Raw genomic sequence first — 17,123 nt, 5'->3', positions numbered from 1 at the left:
ATCTTCAGAACAGCTCCACATGACACAAAACTAATATGGGTGAGTAGAGCATGATGTAATAACATAAAATCAAGGGGCCAATGTAAAAAAAAAACAGTGTTCCCCTTTAAAGATGTCCAGATAAACAGCTCTCCAAGAGAAATTTATGACATTCTTTACTCAGTATTTTAAGGAACTGTACACTTGCATACAACGTGAGAAACACAACACCCATCAGTTGGCTTTTTTTTGGGGCACATTGTGGGCAGTGGTGGCCTAGTGGTTAGGGCATTGCACTAGGATCCCAGAGGTTCTGAGTTCAAACACCACTCCCAAGGATTGCCACTCTGGGTCCCTGAGCAAGACCCCTTAACTCCACACTGCTTCCAAGGCGCTGCACATTGGCAGCCCATTGCTTCCCAAGGGGATGTGTTAAATGCAGAGAGTGATTTGGTTGCTTTGTAATGGGGACAATGTAATGACATTAAAGTTACATTCACAATACTAATACAATTGCATGTGTCTGTGTTATTTCTGTTTTTATTTAGATTCAACTACCGGTAGATAAATTCAGGCTGACATAACTGAATAGACACTCTGTTAAAAATGCATGGAATCTCAATCCCCTTGAAGTCCCATGATACGTAGATTTTAGTGACAAAGCTGTTAAAGGTCACATGTAGCTCGTATCAGTGCGCAAAATGATGCAAAAATAATAAAAAGTGAAACAAACAAAATTCTTAACGCTCAGGTGACTTACACAGACGCTCTCTTCAAAGGAGGTGAGCTCACAGTAGATATGGTCAGCATGGGCGGGGCTGATCCCAACTTCAGAGAAGGTCACAAGCTTCTCAGACAGGTTACCAAGCAGGGCTATTACCTACAACAAAAAGCGTCTCTTTCAGTTGTCACGTTAGAAGAAGAAGAGGATCAGGTCAGCTAAAAGCGCAGCAGGGTCGGCTCACCTCTCTGTAGTTCTGCTCAAAGTGTCGCAGCTGCAAACACTGCTCCAATTTGGTTTGATGCCTCACCCAAAACTCGTCAAAAGCCCTCTCTGTCTCATCCAGCTGAGACAGCAGTCTGAAAATTACAAACAGGAGGGACATTATAAACAAAAACACACATTGGACTTTAGAGCTTTGCTTTTTTGTTTAATTCATGTTTGTATGGGCAAGTTCTGTGTTGATCCAGCCTGCTGACAACAAAGTGAATCCTTCAAGTGTTGCTCAGAATATCAACAGAGCCTAAAATTATCTCTGTGTTGAATGCAGTGAGTTTGGAAATTTTATCTTTATTAAAAATATCAGATCTCCAAATGCATTTATAATAAAAATATATATTTTAAAAGATGGACATTTCTGAAGATATAAGGTAGTGTTGGTGCCTTTAACCCGCATTCTCTAAATCAGACACCAGGGGGACCTCTGAGGCAATAGCTTTAAGTTCTGTTTAATGCAGAAAAATGGTGAAAAGGATCAAAGCCTTTTTATGGGGCTAATGTCATGCTGTCATTTTTGGGTTGTCAAAAGATGCAAGCCATCTATCTCCTTTAATAAATACTTAAGAAAATATCAGTTGGTGTGAAATGAAGCTGTAAAATACAACACTTTTCCAGTTTAATTGATGAAAGAAAATAATAATAATAATAATGCTAATAATTGTAATACTTACTAATTGAACTTTATTGATCTCACATTGTAGAAATTTACGTCTGTATTTAACCCATCCCCACTGTGGGGCGCCCAGGGAGCAGTGTGGGATTAAGGGTCTTGCTCAGAGACCCAGAGTGGCAGTCTGTGGGTTTCAAACTCACAAAAACCTCAGTATTCCAAGCTCCATACCCTAACCACTAGGTCACCACTCCTCAATAAGACATGATGCTAATTTAATAAGCGTGTCTACTTTGTCTGGTCCTCAGTAGGATTCAGCTCTTGAGAGGTCAAAACATAGAAATGTGAACAATTTTAATTTGCCCTTAAGTTTCATTAACCTCACATATATTGGATGTACAACATTTTTACAGTTTAGTTTGAAGAAATTTATTACAATGAAATATTCATACTGAAATAAAATGCTCTCAGTTAGTTTCAATGGATGTGAAGTCCTCCTTGTGTTGTTAAATGATGCCTGTTGATTTTCACCTTTCAACTATTTACCCGCTTCACAGTTTGAATATCTCTGTAAAATGTGCTTGGATTATGGTGTCTAAGCTAGAAGTGTGATGGACCTTTGCACTGTGGCCAGATTTTCCAGTTCATCCTGGTTCATGTTGTGGTCAGGGTCTCGCATTACAGGTTCATTGATGTTCTCCAGCAGCCTGCTGCCTTGATCCAGAGCAACCAATATGTCCCCCTGGATACACACAGAGACGTGGCTCAGCGGTTACAACAAACAAAGTAGCAGAAGACTAAATGTGTTTAGAGACGGGGATACCTTCATTTTGTCTCTCTTGCTGGTGTGTGTGCTAAGCAGGAGGGTGGTCGTCTTGATTTCATTCGGTAGCTCTGTTTCTGCCAGCTCCGTCCCAAATGACTGCAGAGTCTGCGCTGTTCTTTTAACTATCAATGCAAATCCTTCGATATCCTGAGGTGAACAGCAATGACATGGATTTTCAGCATGCAGGGTATTTTTATTGGCTTCAATATATAAGTAAATTCCTTCTATGGGATTTTCAGAACCTCCCTTCCATTTGCATTTACTCGTATCTATCACTTTTGTTTGAAATTGGAATGCATTAGAGTTATGACTGTGTGTGCTTTTCATACAGTTCGATGGGAGATCCACTTCTCATGGCAGTACTCCTGGGTTCCTCCAAGTTCCTGTGTCAGCTGCGTTCGGTCAACATAGGAGTGCAGCTCGCTCACTGAACTCAGCATGATCACCTGAGAACATAATATCCCATCACACATGTACAGATGTCAAAAATATACAACAAAACAAACCATATTCATAAGTATTTCACATATTTTTGAACTACTTATGAAGATGTAGTTAAAAAAAAAGCTTATTAATTTGTAAGTTACATAAAAGTTTTAATGGTTCTGTTGTGGGATGTTTACTTCAACATAATCTCAAAATCGTTGAGTTTAGGGCTTTGAGCCAGTGTCAGCAGCCATCTGCCGTTCACACTGAGCCTGGTTCGGCTGGAGGTTTCTTCCTGTTAAAGGGGAGTTTTTTTTCTTTCGACTGTCGCTACAAGCATGCTTGGTGTGAGGGATTGCCTTCAAGTCAATGAGTCGATGCAATCAGCTGGTTTTCCTTAGATAGAAAACTTTGAATCAGTTTGATTGTATGATCTGATTGAATTATCTCTGTAAAGTGCCTTGAGATGACATGTGTTTTGAATTGGCGCGATATAAATAAACTGAACTGAATTGATTTGAGCCGTCCATCCAGAACTTTTTGAACTTGATGAACTTTTTTATCTATGAAAGAATCAAAGCTGAAGCTGGAACCCTATTCTTATATTTCCCTTAAGCACCCTCTTCCTGCATGACGATGAGCAGGTCCTGCTGCCGCAAAGTATCCCCAAAGCATAACTCCTCCATCTCCATGCTTCAAACTTAGAATGAGATTATTTCCCTTGAAAACTGCTTTTATGTCAAACTTGTGTTCTTTTCTGTGTCCAAAGTAGAATATTTTAGACACATCTGTGTTGGTAAATTTATTTCAGACGTTACAGTGTTTTTTAAGACCTTTCTTGCTAAATCTAAGTCTGGTCTTCATGTTATTCTTGGAAAGAAAAGTTTTCCTCCTCGTGCAATTCAATAAAAAAATGTGTCCCTAATTGTACAGAAACAGTCATTCAACATTAGCGGGAATCTGACGTAAACTCTGATGATATTTTTGGATATTTAAAGACTTCTTTTAGCATCTTTAAGTCTAATTTTGGGCAAAACTTGCTTTGTCAGCAAAACCGTTGTTTTTAATGTCCTTTAATACTATTATTCTACAAATAAATCACTATTTTAATTATTTTCAGATCTCTTCGAATCCTTGACTTAAAGGTTACCACAGTCTTTTTTCTAAAGGTTTTACATAACATTCCCATCCAGAAATGATTTTGTATCACATTTCAGTATTATATCAGCTGGATGTGTCATTATTGTTTTAAATCTCTATGCATATTTTAAACATACATTTGCCTTTATTTCAGACAAAAGTAGTCCACATCAAAAAAGAAGTGAACACATATTAACACATGTAAACCTCAATCTTTTCCATAACTCAGATAGATAGATAGATAGATAGATAGATAGATAGATAGATAGATAGATAGATAGATAGATACTAAGGGATTTGACTATAGAGCTGCATAGAAACGAACAAAACCTTGAGACAGATTATTCAGAGTATTCATCGATTATAAAAACTGTTTGCACTCACCGGCACCTTCATCTTGAACTCATCCTTGTTGAACTTAAAAAGGATGTCTGATAGAGTTCTCTGCAGCAAGGTGGTGGGTCTTAGAACCAGAACCAGCTGGAGGTTCCCTGGGAAGGACCCCTGAAAATAGATAAGTAGGTCTATAATAGATTAAAAATATTATTAACAGAGAAATCATCACTTTAACAGAATTTCTGGAATTGTTTTATGCGTTTTAAAAAAAAAAGACTTTTAATTAAGAAAATGTATTGAGATGTTTTTCTTATTGTTACATTTCACAAAACATGAATGATACAGAGGTCTTACAAAGAAAAAAAAATGACATTGGCTTAACCTGCAATTTGTATAGTAACCATTTACATGTAAATATTGTAATTGGCTCAATGACAAATCTTTAAGTGAGTTAAAGTTCCTCAACTTACATAATAACCTAATGTTATTTTTAAATATACTTTGCTTATGGTGCTTTTCTGGCTTCAAGACAAACTTAGATCTCTTATATTTAAAAAAAAACTATAACCACTTTGATTTAAGAGGATATATTAATCTAAAACTTAAAATCATCTCTCTTAATAATTGCATTTTCATATTATCATCAATCATCTGTGTTACATTTATGTCTCTAAAAAGCTGAAGTACAGGATTGTCATGATGCTGTGTTTTGACTCAATTAATCAGATCCAGTTTAGGAAGCTAGAGTCCAACTGAAATGTCTCATCTAGATGATCTAAAGCTCACATAGAAAAAAGGCTGGTTTTGATTTCTGACTAAATGTCTTTTAATTTCTTTATGATACATATTACAGAAAAAAAAACAACTCAAAAAAGGTATTTATATTTATAGTGAAAGATATGTAAACCAACCCCTAAATTACTATATTTTTCATAAATGTTTAGATTATGTCCCTCAGAGTTCACATGCACCTAGAGGAACATTTCAGACCCTCCATGATTCTTAAGAGGGAGAACTTGCAAAATAGTAGGGTTGTAAATTACTTATTTTCCTCAATGTATATACTGGATATAGCTGTATGTCATTAAGCACAATTTTCTGTAATTCCTTTTCATAATTCATACAAAAACTTTTCAACATTAAAGCTGTTTAATGTTATTCATTCTGTCTGTTTCATTCTTTCTCCGTTTTTGCTTGTTTTTCCTTTGCTGTTATTATTTGTAAAAGAGAACTGCTTCTTAACATTCCCATTACAACTCTAACATTTTACAAATCAAGGATTCCCAAATATTTTCAGAAGATTAAAAAATATATCCACATCATATTTATCATGCCATGTTTCCACAAAGCTGAGCCAGCAAGATTAATGAAACACCAATTAAAGTTTCATGACAGACGCCCTCCTGCTGTGGAAGCAGCTGGATGACAGTTAATGGTGGACACTTATCTCAAGTTATCCTATTGTTAATGTGTCCTTAATTAACCAATGACCTAAATGCATGGCTCGGCTAAGCAGAAGTAATGATAAATATATTGTTCATTTAAACCTCTTGGGAAAACTTTACTTAGCTGGATAAATAAATTAACCCAGTATTTGTCCTTCTCAGGGCTGGAAGGTGGAAGATAAGCCACAGAAATGGCTTTTTGGAGGTGGATAAAGCACACAGGCTCCGGAATGCACAAATGTTTTAAATCACTTTGCAGTAGAACAAAGAATAACCTATTTTTCAGGTTGTAAATGATTAATGGCTTTGTAAACATTTAATCAAAAAAGAATCACAAAAAATGTCTGGGTTTTTAAAAACAGAATCTGTTTAGCAATAACATCATGAAGTAAATTTAACCAAAATGTCATGTTAGTTACTTGAGTTTTTAATTAATTGTGTGATTCAGTATGGAGGACTGACCTGAAGCTATTTCCTCCATATTAAAATGCAAAATGTTTTAATCAGAATTGGGTGGATCGATCCTAGTATGGATAACATCGATACCAATTATTGATATTAAACAATACTGGTGTAAAAATATTGATACTTTTCTTTCCTGTACGCACTGTCACATGGCTCAGCAGCGCAGCCAAATAAGCAATGTTTGTTATGGTGTGCCAGTTTTGTTTTATTGTCTTAAGATTGTGTATTGTTTTGTTAATGTTTCATTGATCCATTGTTGAACTGCATAAATAATACATGAATAAAGTCAAAATGACAAAAACAATAAAAGTTTCATGATATATTAATCTTAAATATAGAAACAGTATCTTTATCATATCAACCGATAGCGTGTATTTACTTGGTATCGTCTATATATAGTTTTAATCTGTTTTCTTTTTAGTACTTTAGTTGTAAATATCTTTGGGGAGTCACAAATACTTCTTTGTTCATAAACAAAGTTTTTTCAAATCAAAGTTTTAACGATTTTGCTGTTCAACAGCTCTTTTTTATACCAAAAAGAAACTTGGACAAGCTTTTCACACATTTCCCTAATTAAATATCAGTGAGGACAAGGTATATCATCATTGCTAGAATAAACCTTGTGAGATTTTTTTTTTGGAGACATCCAGCGTCTGTTTTTATCTCTACAGTAAAAATATGCTGCACAAGCATAGTATGCATTTTTATGGTCTATTTTTTTTCAGACTTATTAAGACAAAAAATATATATATATATTTTCCAAAACTCAATAGAGTTGCTGTATTTCTCTGAAAAGAGTACCATAAAAAATATATTTGTAGCAGGATGTAATGACTGATCTAAATAAATCAGTGGTTTCTTTTGTTTCCTACAGCTATGGAAACACATTGTGATTGAAGAACATTGAAGGATGTGATTTCACTCTAACTGAGCCTCTAGGGTGGAAGTGATATTAGGGGAGAAACTACTACAGAATGTGATCATTCTCCTCTAACTCTCCATGACATAACAGATATCTTCCACTCCTGGGAGTGAACAGTCTCATTGTTGAGACCTATATCCCTAACAGACAGTTGAATAACTTTTTAAGCTCTTTGTTTCCTAAACCTTTTTATTTAGAATGTAAATGAGACCCACAGACATGAAGAAAAAAACTTACTGCAATACGAAGTAGTGTCCCCTTGACAGCCGCCCATCGGTCCTGCCTACGATCGATGACCAAGATAAAACCCACATCTGTTGAAGACAAGCTGCAACAAAAAACATGAGAAAATCTATTTTAAAAACAAAGAAATTATCCAGTATTTCAAGATAGAAGGTCCATGGTTAAAGCATCTAGGTGGGAAAGATAAGTTCGAATTAAAAGTATTTTTCAAACAGCTTACAGATGCTAAATCAAGTAAAAAAAAAAAAAACATTGTGCCCTGCGTGGCACAAAAGAGAATCCAAATGCTTTGTTAAGCAGCTCCTTATCTTCTTAGACAGCTGGTGCTGTCCACAAAGAGAGATGCTCTGCAGCTTCTGCAGATTTCTTGGCCACCAGCCTTAAGCAATCCCTTGTTTCCCCATGCCTCCCTCCCTTCCCTTCTGCAGCTGCCCACGGTCTCAGAAGTGGGGAACACATCCACCCAGACATCGGCGTGTGAAATCCAGAGACAGAACTTGAAGCATGTTTCAGGTCGATGCACAATCAAAAGACTCCTAGCATGGCCATCAGCTGTAATGTAGGATTGTCCTTCAGCCTCATTTGTTTAAATTCATCCTTCTGTAGGCATACACTAGTCAGGCAGGTTGAAAGAGCTCCAAAAAAACACCTTCCATCTGCAAGAGGTAATGAGATCACCGCCCACCGTCTAGTAGTTCCTGGAGCATACTGCTACAGACCATATAAGATATGAGACTATATTCTGTCTGTATTCATAATTGAACTGTCCAATCAGAGACCAGAAGATACACGATTTAAGCCAATCATAGAGTTGCAAGTAAACACATTACTGTAGAGGCCAATTAGGAAAGAGGAACTCATGAAAGAGAACAAATCATGTTGAGGTCTCAGTAATGATGGAGAGTCTTTACTTTAAATCAATAATTATTAAGAGATGCACCCAAAACAAACAGTGGTGACACCAGCACTATTTCATTGAGGCGGTTATTTATGGAGGGAGAATATGTGCTTATTTCATTTTTCAGTGATATGTTTGAAGATGACCCTCCTCTGGTGTTGGTTCCTTCCTGGTAGGGTTGAACACAGCAAATTTATGTCTCTGGGGAGATGTGGGGGAGATCAAAGGGCAAAGGTGGACTAAAAGATCCAGACCCAGATAATTTACAAGTTCCAGTGACTGGAGTCTCTAATTGTAGGACTCGGTCAGTGCTCTTTATACGGGTCAACCACCAGCACCAAGGAACGTCAGGATACAGTGCTATGTAAGCTGAGAGGAAGCAGAGGATGGGGGCCTGTGGTTGCTAATTCCTGGGGAATATGAGGAGAGCTTGGTCTGTGGGGTGGATGGATATATGGTGAGGAGCTTAAAGTAGACCCCCTGCTCCTCACATTGCAACAATCAGATGAGTTAGTTCAGATAATTTCAATCTGCCTTCAGACATCCCCTCTCTATCCATATTCTAATCAAATCCCAATAAGCTGAGAAACACTGATGTTTCTCAGCTTCAGCACAGCTGGTTCAGGTAATTGTAGTTCAGCAAAAGCCTGTTAATCAGCAACCAATAGAAATCAGCCATATGGAAGCAGGAAAACCTCTAAATCCTGTAAAATAGCAGTGCTAGAGGACCAACCTTGGACAGGCCTGCACTAAGAGAAGACTAAGAACTCAGTGGGGGGGGGGACTGTATATCTGGTTTTGCCTGACAACATCCCACAAAATGGAGGGTACTGGGCAAAGGAAATTTCTTTATTTATTTTAAAAAAGTTATGTATATAGTATAATGTAAAGTATGTTTATACTATAAATGACATCTCACTTATATCCCTTTTTCTAATTTCTTAGACAAGCTTTGGGGATAAGTTTTGGGGAAAGTTTTATAGAATTGTAATAAGAGCTCAAAAATATCAGGACATACTGATGCACACCAGCTGCAGAATTTCCTTAGAGAACAAGGGCGGTTTGGAAATCTAATGTTCGAATTGGCTCACTATTTTAAAATACAAAATAAAACAAAAAGTGCAATGAATAAAAAGGGTAAATTAAGTTATTTTAGAGGACAAAAATTAAAGCAGCGAAGTATTTTTGTGATGGATCTATCTTTAAATACTCTCCAATATAAGGTAGTTTAATTCAAATTGATCTAAATGACCCAGTGTTGAACCGTAAAAGGATTTACCAAAAGAGCAAAGCGTTGAAGAAATTTTCCCAGGCCTCCAACTTCAGAGGTTGTATAAAACTGTATATTCTTCCATTAAATGATGGTAAATAATGAATATTTACAATCTATATTACATGATAAAATGAAAATAATATAAATTGAATCAATTAATTGTTAAGTTAGTCTGCTTTCAATGTTTCCAAAAACTCTGTATGTAAAAATAACATTAGAATTTGTATTGGGCAATAGAAAAAGCCATTTTATGCATATTATGTATATCTACCATAAATATTAAGAAAATGTTTCTATTCAAATAGACCACATGAGAGAAGCATACAATTAGTAGAGGTAGATGGAGGGCATCTGTAGAAATAGATTTGTCCTGCTGGGGGCGCCCTTTAGCCATATCTCTAAATACATTATAAGAATTTATAAAAAAATGTTTATTTATTTTGACAAACCTGCTGATAACTGGGAAACCTGTGTTACCAAGACAAACAGTAAGTTGATTTTCAGTTTAAGGCAGCTTGTAACAAAATGAGAAAAATGTATCTTTACTAAAATGAAAGGGAAGGTTTATACTTAACTCTGTGACAAAGTGACAAAAAAACTAATTTAAAGAACCTTTTTTATTCTAGATTTATTTTCTAGTAAAAACATATAAATTCAAAGCAGGCAAAATGTTCATACGAGTTCAACAAGCATCCATCTATGCCAGAAACAGGTCTGCTCAGCGTCTGTATGAATAATTCAGATTCAACCAGAACACAGTTTCTATTTTTGCCCCCCCTTAACAAGCTGGATCCGGAAAGCACAGAGCATACATCTTTTTAAATCTTACAGGAACCATTATTATTAAAACAATGGTTGTTGCTTTCTTTTAACTGCTGAGAAGCTATACTGTGATCCACTGTCACCTATGAATGCTTTATACAGTTGCTATGCTAAAAAAAAAAAAAAAATCTTATTTAGTCTTCATCAGATTATTTTTTTGTTTTGCTTTCAAGTTGCTATTAATGCTAGCATGTCCATGCAAAATTGATTTATCCAATAAGCCTAAAGATGCAGCAGTAGAAGACAGTGGAAGATGAGTAGTGATAGAGGAAGTGAAGAAGACAGCTGTTAATGTTCTCCACTGTCTGTAACAGCCAGTCAGTGATGAATCTTACCTGGGAACACTTGTTAGATAGGTCAGGACGTTGTGGAACTCTCTGTCCGTGATCTCCCCAAATGCTGGAAACTCTGGAAAGACGATGATGGGACTTCCATTATCTCCTCTACCCCCTGGAAGAAAGAAAAGTATCAGAAATGTCCTTGCCAATTTCAAGTCAATTTTGTAAAAACACTTCAGGCCTAATCCATAACGATTCCAAATAGGAATTGCAGCAGGATTATTTTTTTTAGTATGTCCAATAAGTGGGCGTGTTGTGGATGATCTACAAAGATTACTTTGCAAAACTGGTTTGGTTCCACCCATTAAAATGAGAAGATTGTGTTCATACAAGCACTTTGAGAGTGTTTGTAAAAGAAAGATGAGGTTCCTAGCCATGTGGTTTTTCGAGGTAATAATGATTAATTCAGTTCAATTCTATTCAAAAATACTATAGGATAGTTTTCAGAGGTAAGTGCTAAGAACAAAAGCTAAAAACAAAATAATAAATTAAGTCAAAGGTAAAAAATGAATATTCTTTCAGAAGTACTAAAACAGTTGTAAAAACTGCAGCCGCAGTTCTCCTATCAATGAACGTGCGCTGTTTAGTCATTAGAGTTTGATCTCTATATTGATGAAGGCAAACACAGAAAAAAAAACTTTGCACATGGAGTTTCCTGAATTGCAAATGAAAACGACTTTGCACCTTATTTGAAAATCTGTTCAAACAAGTTTTTACATTTTTTAAGACATGTAGACCTTCTGAAGATCAGGCCCTATGTGTATGCCAATGATGTTACTGTATTGATCATCAGATGTCATATGTCTTTTTGCTGTGCGTTCAGCCATTGTCATGGCCCTTTTTTCCCTGACGCAAGACCTATGCTGCTTGATTTTCCCCTCCATTCATACCATTTCCTGTTTGCCTTTCAAATAAAGGCCACAGGTACCACAACAAAGAGAAAAAAAAAAACAATTAAAAATGATTTTAAAAGGAAGAGAAGAATGAAAGGACAAAGTGAAGAGGAGGTATGTAAAAACATTCACTGATTTTAAAGGGGAAAAAAAACACTCTATGGTCATGTCATTTTAACAGTGTAAATCCTGTTAATGCGATGTCAAAGCAATTAATTATATTAACACTAAAAATTCTTGCCTTTCAAAAAAAATATGGCTGTGCACTGCATGCCAGCTGGCTGCAAAGGGGTTATTAGAGTTTCCCCTTACAGACATTCAGGACAACACCTGATTGGCACAACTGTAAACATTATTAAAAACTGTTTTAGATATCAGCAGGAGCAAATGACTTAATGTGTAAAAATGAAAACAAATAAAAAAGATTTAAACAGAGACGTTGGTTGTTGTTGACCTCAAAAAATCTCACCTCTTACGCACAAACACAGACAACCTGCCTCCAAGCAGCAGCTGCTCTGTCAGCACATGTGACTGGAATATCAATCTGCCTGCTTTTTCTTTGCTTGTCACCCAGGCAACAGAAAGTGCATGGTCATGGTTTCAACGTCTGCTTAGATTTATCAAAATGTTTCCACCATCTGTGCTCACAAGGTCATAAGGAGAGAGAATTATTTTTATTTTAACCCAGTAGTTACTGGATTAGAACTAAAAATATATAATCATTTTGTGACATTTGGATCCAGTAAAGAAGTAACAGAGCAGATATTTGGAGCTACATGTAAAAAGGACAGAAATCTAATTTGAATGCCAAATATGAACCATCCAAAGGGGGAAAAAGTCCAAGTGAATTATGCAAATTAAAGATTGGACCAGTTAAAACACAAATGATGACTGAAGACATATAAGTAGAGGTGACAACGGTAACTGACAAGAAAAACAAAAGCATACAGGTAAGCACAGAGGGCAGCTAACAACGTAAAACAATCACCTGTAAGGAAGGCAAACTGCTTTCTGAGATCCGGCGTGATGTCAGCAGCCCGAGGGGGGTTGGTGTCCAGCTGCATGATCTCATCTGGAAAAAAGGTGCAAATATAAATATTCAGTCAACCAAAAAAAACATAAAAATAGGCTAAATTTGCTCTCAACTGATGATGATAACAAAATGTACATTCTGAACATGCACATTTATTTTAATAATTAGATAGATTGCATGTAATCATACTTATATGCAGGAAATTGAGTCATTGGCATAAAACGTACAATTGGTGGTTAAGATTTCCCCTTAAGTCTATTTGATTTTCTTCTACATATAAAAGTTCCTACAAATAAAATGTTTCCTATATCCATGCTTCTGTTATTACTGCTTTTTCTTTTCTTGTACAGATCTACTGATGAAGCTATAAATGCTTTTTAACACTATGAATTATTTTGCCTTCATAGAAATCAAACTTATCCCTCCAGCTTTTCTGTTCTTATTGCCCCAAAGCCTTTCAGGATACCTGGCCACTCACGCCTTTAATTCGAGGTTCTTTCCACTGTCGTTATATAATTGCTCAAAATGTGGAGTTGTGCTAAAGTCATCAAATCAATGTCATCGACTGTGTTTTCTCTTAAACCGATATCATTTCACCAAATTACATTGTGTATTGTAGCGATGCTTTTACATTTCTTTCACACGAGGAAGTCACATGAACTGATTTCCTCTGTACAGGCCTGTTGTTATTTACAGTGAAGGCAAAATTCAGGCCACACCATGTTGCATGCATTAATGAGATTAGGGAGATTAGTGTTAGTTAGATTAAGATAACAAATCTGTGCTTTGATCTTGGCCTCAGCAGAGGGCAGATAAAATTCGGATGGGTCCAAACCACTTCACTCCATAAAAAACACCCTCACAGTGATCATCCAACATTTCTGCTAATGTTTTCCTGAAAAGCAAATCACCAATGAAAACCAGTGAATGTTTTAAGTTAGAAACTCATGATACATTCATGAGGCGGTCTTCTGTCTCACTGCTTTGTGTTCTGCAGCCATTTAAATGATTCTCCTCAGGTGAGGTTGTGCTGTATTTTTCACAGATATGAGAAAATCAAAGGTTTCTGCGGAATTTAGGAGCAGAGCAAAGAACAAATAGATTGTGTCATTATTCCAAATAGATTGAAATAGTGACACATTGACATTTTTTATACATTTTCCCAAGAGTATATAAAGGAAGAAAAAACTAAATGTCAAGCAAAACAGGAAGTTGCTCATAACAAAACAGTTACAGGAATGTTGGGGGGTACTGTGAAACAAATATGAGAAATAAAAACCCTTCCTGAACCAGTCTGAACAGAGAACTATGTACAGATAAGATTCTGTTTTTGAACATTATTGTTCTGATTCTTCCCTTATAATGCCCTGATGGAAACGGTAAAGCCGTGGTTTAAAACAAAAAAAAAACAAATAAAAAAAACATTAATGTCCTAACCATCAAATAAAGAATTTGGACCATTATTATTTAAATATACATTTTGAAGAATCAGAGATAAGGCCTTTTCTTTACATGAACCTTAGTAATAAAAGGTTAGTTAAAACAAAATATAAAGCATCAAGTTTAAAGATACTTTAAAGGCTTGGGGTTCCCATAAAAGTGACATCAGTCAGACTCCAACCAATAAGAGTGCAAACAGGATCCCATATGAAAACCTTTTATAGGGCACTCAGCTTTGAAAATAATAATGGGTGTTATTAGGGGACATTACCTTATCTATTATGTAACATTTAAAAATGATGTATATCTAGATGGCAAAAATCAAGGTCAATATAATAACAAAAAATACACACTTGCCCCACTGTGATTTTTTTTTTTTACAAAAATACTTCTATAAGAAAATTCATAAAAAACACTCAAGAGTAAAAGAACCACACTTTTTTGTTACAACATAACCTCAGAACATTAATACTGATACAATCACTTTTACTTAACTTAGCTTATTAACCTTAAAAATTTGCTTTTTAACTTTTTAACTTGACTTATTTTATTTTTCTTTTTTTTAGCTTAATTTAAGATAGCATCCAAAGGCTCATCTAATTGGTCAATTGCCAAAATGACAGGTACCCTACTGCCATATAGCAGTATCTTTGCTGAATGGCTGAATATAAATATTGTGCTTCTAGACCTCAATAACACATGGACTTCATTTGTAAGGGCTAATTTTCCCTATAAAGGGTTAAAAAGGTAGAAAACTGCTGATCTATTTTGATAATGAAATCAGAGCAAATATCACCCTGGGCTATTTTGTTTGTTTCTTTTTTACTTGATTATAAAAAATGAGCTGTTTTATGATTAACTCCTATTGGTTTTTATGCAACCTTGAGAGCTGTTCTATTAATAATTTACAGTGAGTTTCCACAATCTGCAATAGAGAATGTGTCTATTGGCCATTAATAAGAGGCCGCTCATAGGTCATTTAGTTTGAGCGACGGACAACAATCGGGTTACTTTATTGGAGATAAAACCGAAATACCGTAGAATATATAAAATATTCACCAAAAACTGTAGAACAAAAAAATAAGCTAAGCCAACAGGTGCAAAGAAGTTTGTTTACTGATACAAGATAAAAGTAAGTTGGGAAAATATAGCAGCACATGTTACGAAATAGGAATAAGATTTGACCAAGAAACCAACTGACCCAGAGCAACACTGCAGCATCTCAGAGGTTTTATCCAGTGCAGCCTCTGAAACAGATGGTTTTACATCTTAAATGACAGCCGGAGATCACTCAAGTTGACACCTAGGTCACACTAATCTTAACTCAGCATGAAGTAAATACACACCTGCATTTGTGACAACTTGTTCATAAAAACAAAACTAAGTTGGGAACTTTAAAACCGAGAGGAAAAAGTTAAATTATCAGAGGCTAGGGTGTGATTCACTCCCTTGATCTGCAGGAATAGTACTTAAGTTTCTAAATCAAATCGAAATCTAATTCTTCATTAGCCTGTTAGTGGCTAAGCAAGCATTACTAAAACACAGTCATTGTGATTGTTTTGTGCTTTTCAACATAGGCTCCTCTAGGAATACAATATTTGCATTTTTAATTACAAAACCCCCAGTAGTTTGTTCATGGTTTCTATTCTAGGTCAATCTGAAGCTGCTCTCTGATACTATAGTTGTGTCTGCATCCTTGTAAGCTTAGTTCCTACCTCCTCCACCAGTACAGGCAAGTATAAATTAAAACAGCTCCCTGTCTATCTCTGTGACGATTGTGACTTTGTAAAGAAATGTTGCTACCATAAATTAAGGTCACCATGGCCTTGGGTGCTTTTGGACAAAGCTGCAGCCCTTGCAGTCTCTCTCATGCTTCACATAAACTGCAGTTCACAAAGAGACCTCCATCAGTTTTCTCTCTCTGGCCAGGTATCACTTACTCAGCCAGCCACACCCTACCCCCAGAAACTCCCACGCATATCACATCAAAACCAGCCCCTTGATCAAGCTGGAAAGAGACGATTCTGTTTCGGAAAAAATCCCCTCGCTAATGTCCAGTTTCAGCATCAGCTCTTTCTTTGTTGCCATTTTCATCATCAACATGTGTAAATATCCACACTGCCTACTCAATTGGAAAAGCCCCGAGGGACGTTTCTGTGAAACAAGAGCCAGTATCGGATGGAGACGTCCCAAAAAATGAAGAATCAATAAAAAAATGGACCATTTTGAACATCCAGAAATCTTAACTGCAAGTAACAGAAATACTGTAGATCATCTGAAAGAACTTGTGTTGCTGTCATGCCCACCAGAAGCATTTAAATGATGGATATATGCTGGAAATATCAATAGTGTTTTGGAATTTTATTTTGTCATACTTGAATTATTTAGATAAAACTACTTTTGTTATAAAAAAATACATATATATATATATATATATATATATATATATATATATATATATATATATATATATATATATATATATATTTATAAATATAAAAAAAACATTTAACTTGGCCCAAGAAACAGTAATTGCTCCCAAATACAGATAGTAGGGCAACAACTGCCATCAATCATTTCAGATTACTACCAGGAAATGGAGGACTTCATGCATAAGTGTTTTATTTTGTATTTAAGGCCACAAACTGCTCCAAACAATCATACTTCTTCTAGTGTGTTGGCTGTCAATAGGGCGTTCATTTTAGTAAATGATCATGACTCTGAGAAGGTTATTTGTCTTCATTTTTGATTAGAGATTGATTTCACTCATTGGGCTCTTCAAATGATGCCCTTTTATGCTCAGGCTCTGTCTTTCTGTTGAATCATGAAAATGTAAAATGCAAATAAGGCCTGCAGTGGTTAAGATGTTCCTCGGCTTTCTATAAAATGATGATAAATTTTGAGGCACTTTAGGGAAAATTATGGGGGAATTTTCCCCAGTGTTCTATATTTTTGCCATTTCTGGATAATGGACATTATCATGTAGACAGCAGAGGAGAGCACAACTGAGGACGAAGAGGATCTACCTGGATCA

At 35.8% G+C, this 17,123-nt stretch overlaps 1 protein-coding gene across 10 annotated transcripts in view; it reads right to left on the bottom strand.

Annotated features, from left to right (window-relative positions):
* Nucleotides 1–17,123, bottom strand: part of LOC107090112 (guanine nucleotide exchange factor DBS-like) — a 43,488-nt gene that overhangs the window by 12,193 nt on the left and 14,172 nt on the right. For 9 of the 10 annotated variants that reach the window (XM_015383310.1, XM_015383311.1, XM_015383304.1 and 6 more), the window contains exons 2-10: nt 12,605–12,688; nt 10,721–10,835; nt 7,387–7,477; nt 4,366–4,485; nt 2,745–2,861; nt 2,413–2,562; nt 2,207–2,331; nt 945–1,059; nt 740–859 (exon numbers count right to left, since the gene is read on the bottom strand). In XM_015383310.1, the coding sequence (XP_015238796.1) occupies nt 740–859; nt 945–1,059; nt 2,207–2,331; nt 2,413–2,562; nt 2,745–2,861; nt 4,366–4,485; nt 7,387–7,477; nt 10,721–10,835; nt 12,605–12,688 (1,037 nt within the window). Of the gene's footprint in view, nt 1–739; nt 860–944; nt 1,060–2,206; nt 2,332–2,412; nt 2,563–2,744; nt 2,862–4,365; nt 4,486–7,386; nt 7,478–7,612; nt 8,073–10,720; nt 10,836–12,604; nt 12,689–17,123 lie in introns of those variants that run through there. The other variant, XM_015383313.1, reaches the window with a different exon arrangement.

This window comes from Cyprinodon variegatus, unplaced genomic scaffold, assembly GCF_000732505.1.
Source record: "Cyprinodon variegatus isolate N-32 unplaced genomic scaffold, C_variegatus-1.0 Scaffold281, whole genome shotgun sequence".
Classification (NCBI taxonomy): Eukaryota; Metazoa; Chordata; class Actinopteri; order Cyprinodontiformes; family Cyprinodontidae; genus Cyprinodon; species Cyprinodon variegatus.
The sequence above is the reverse complement of the archived record's forward strand: the minus strand, read 5'-3'. Positions and strand labels throughout refer to the sequence as shown.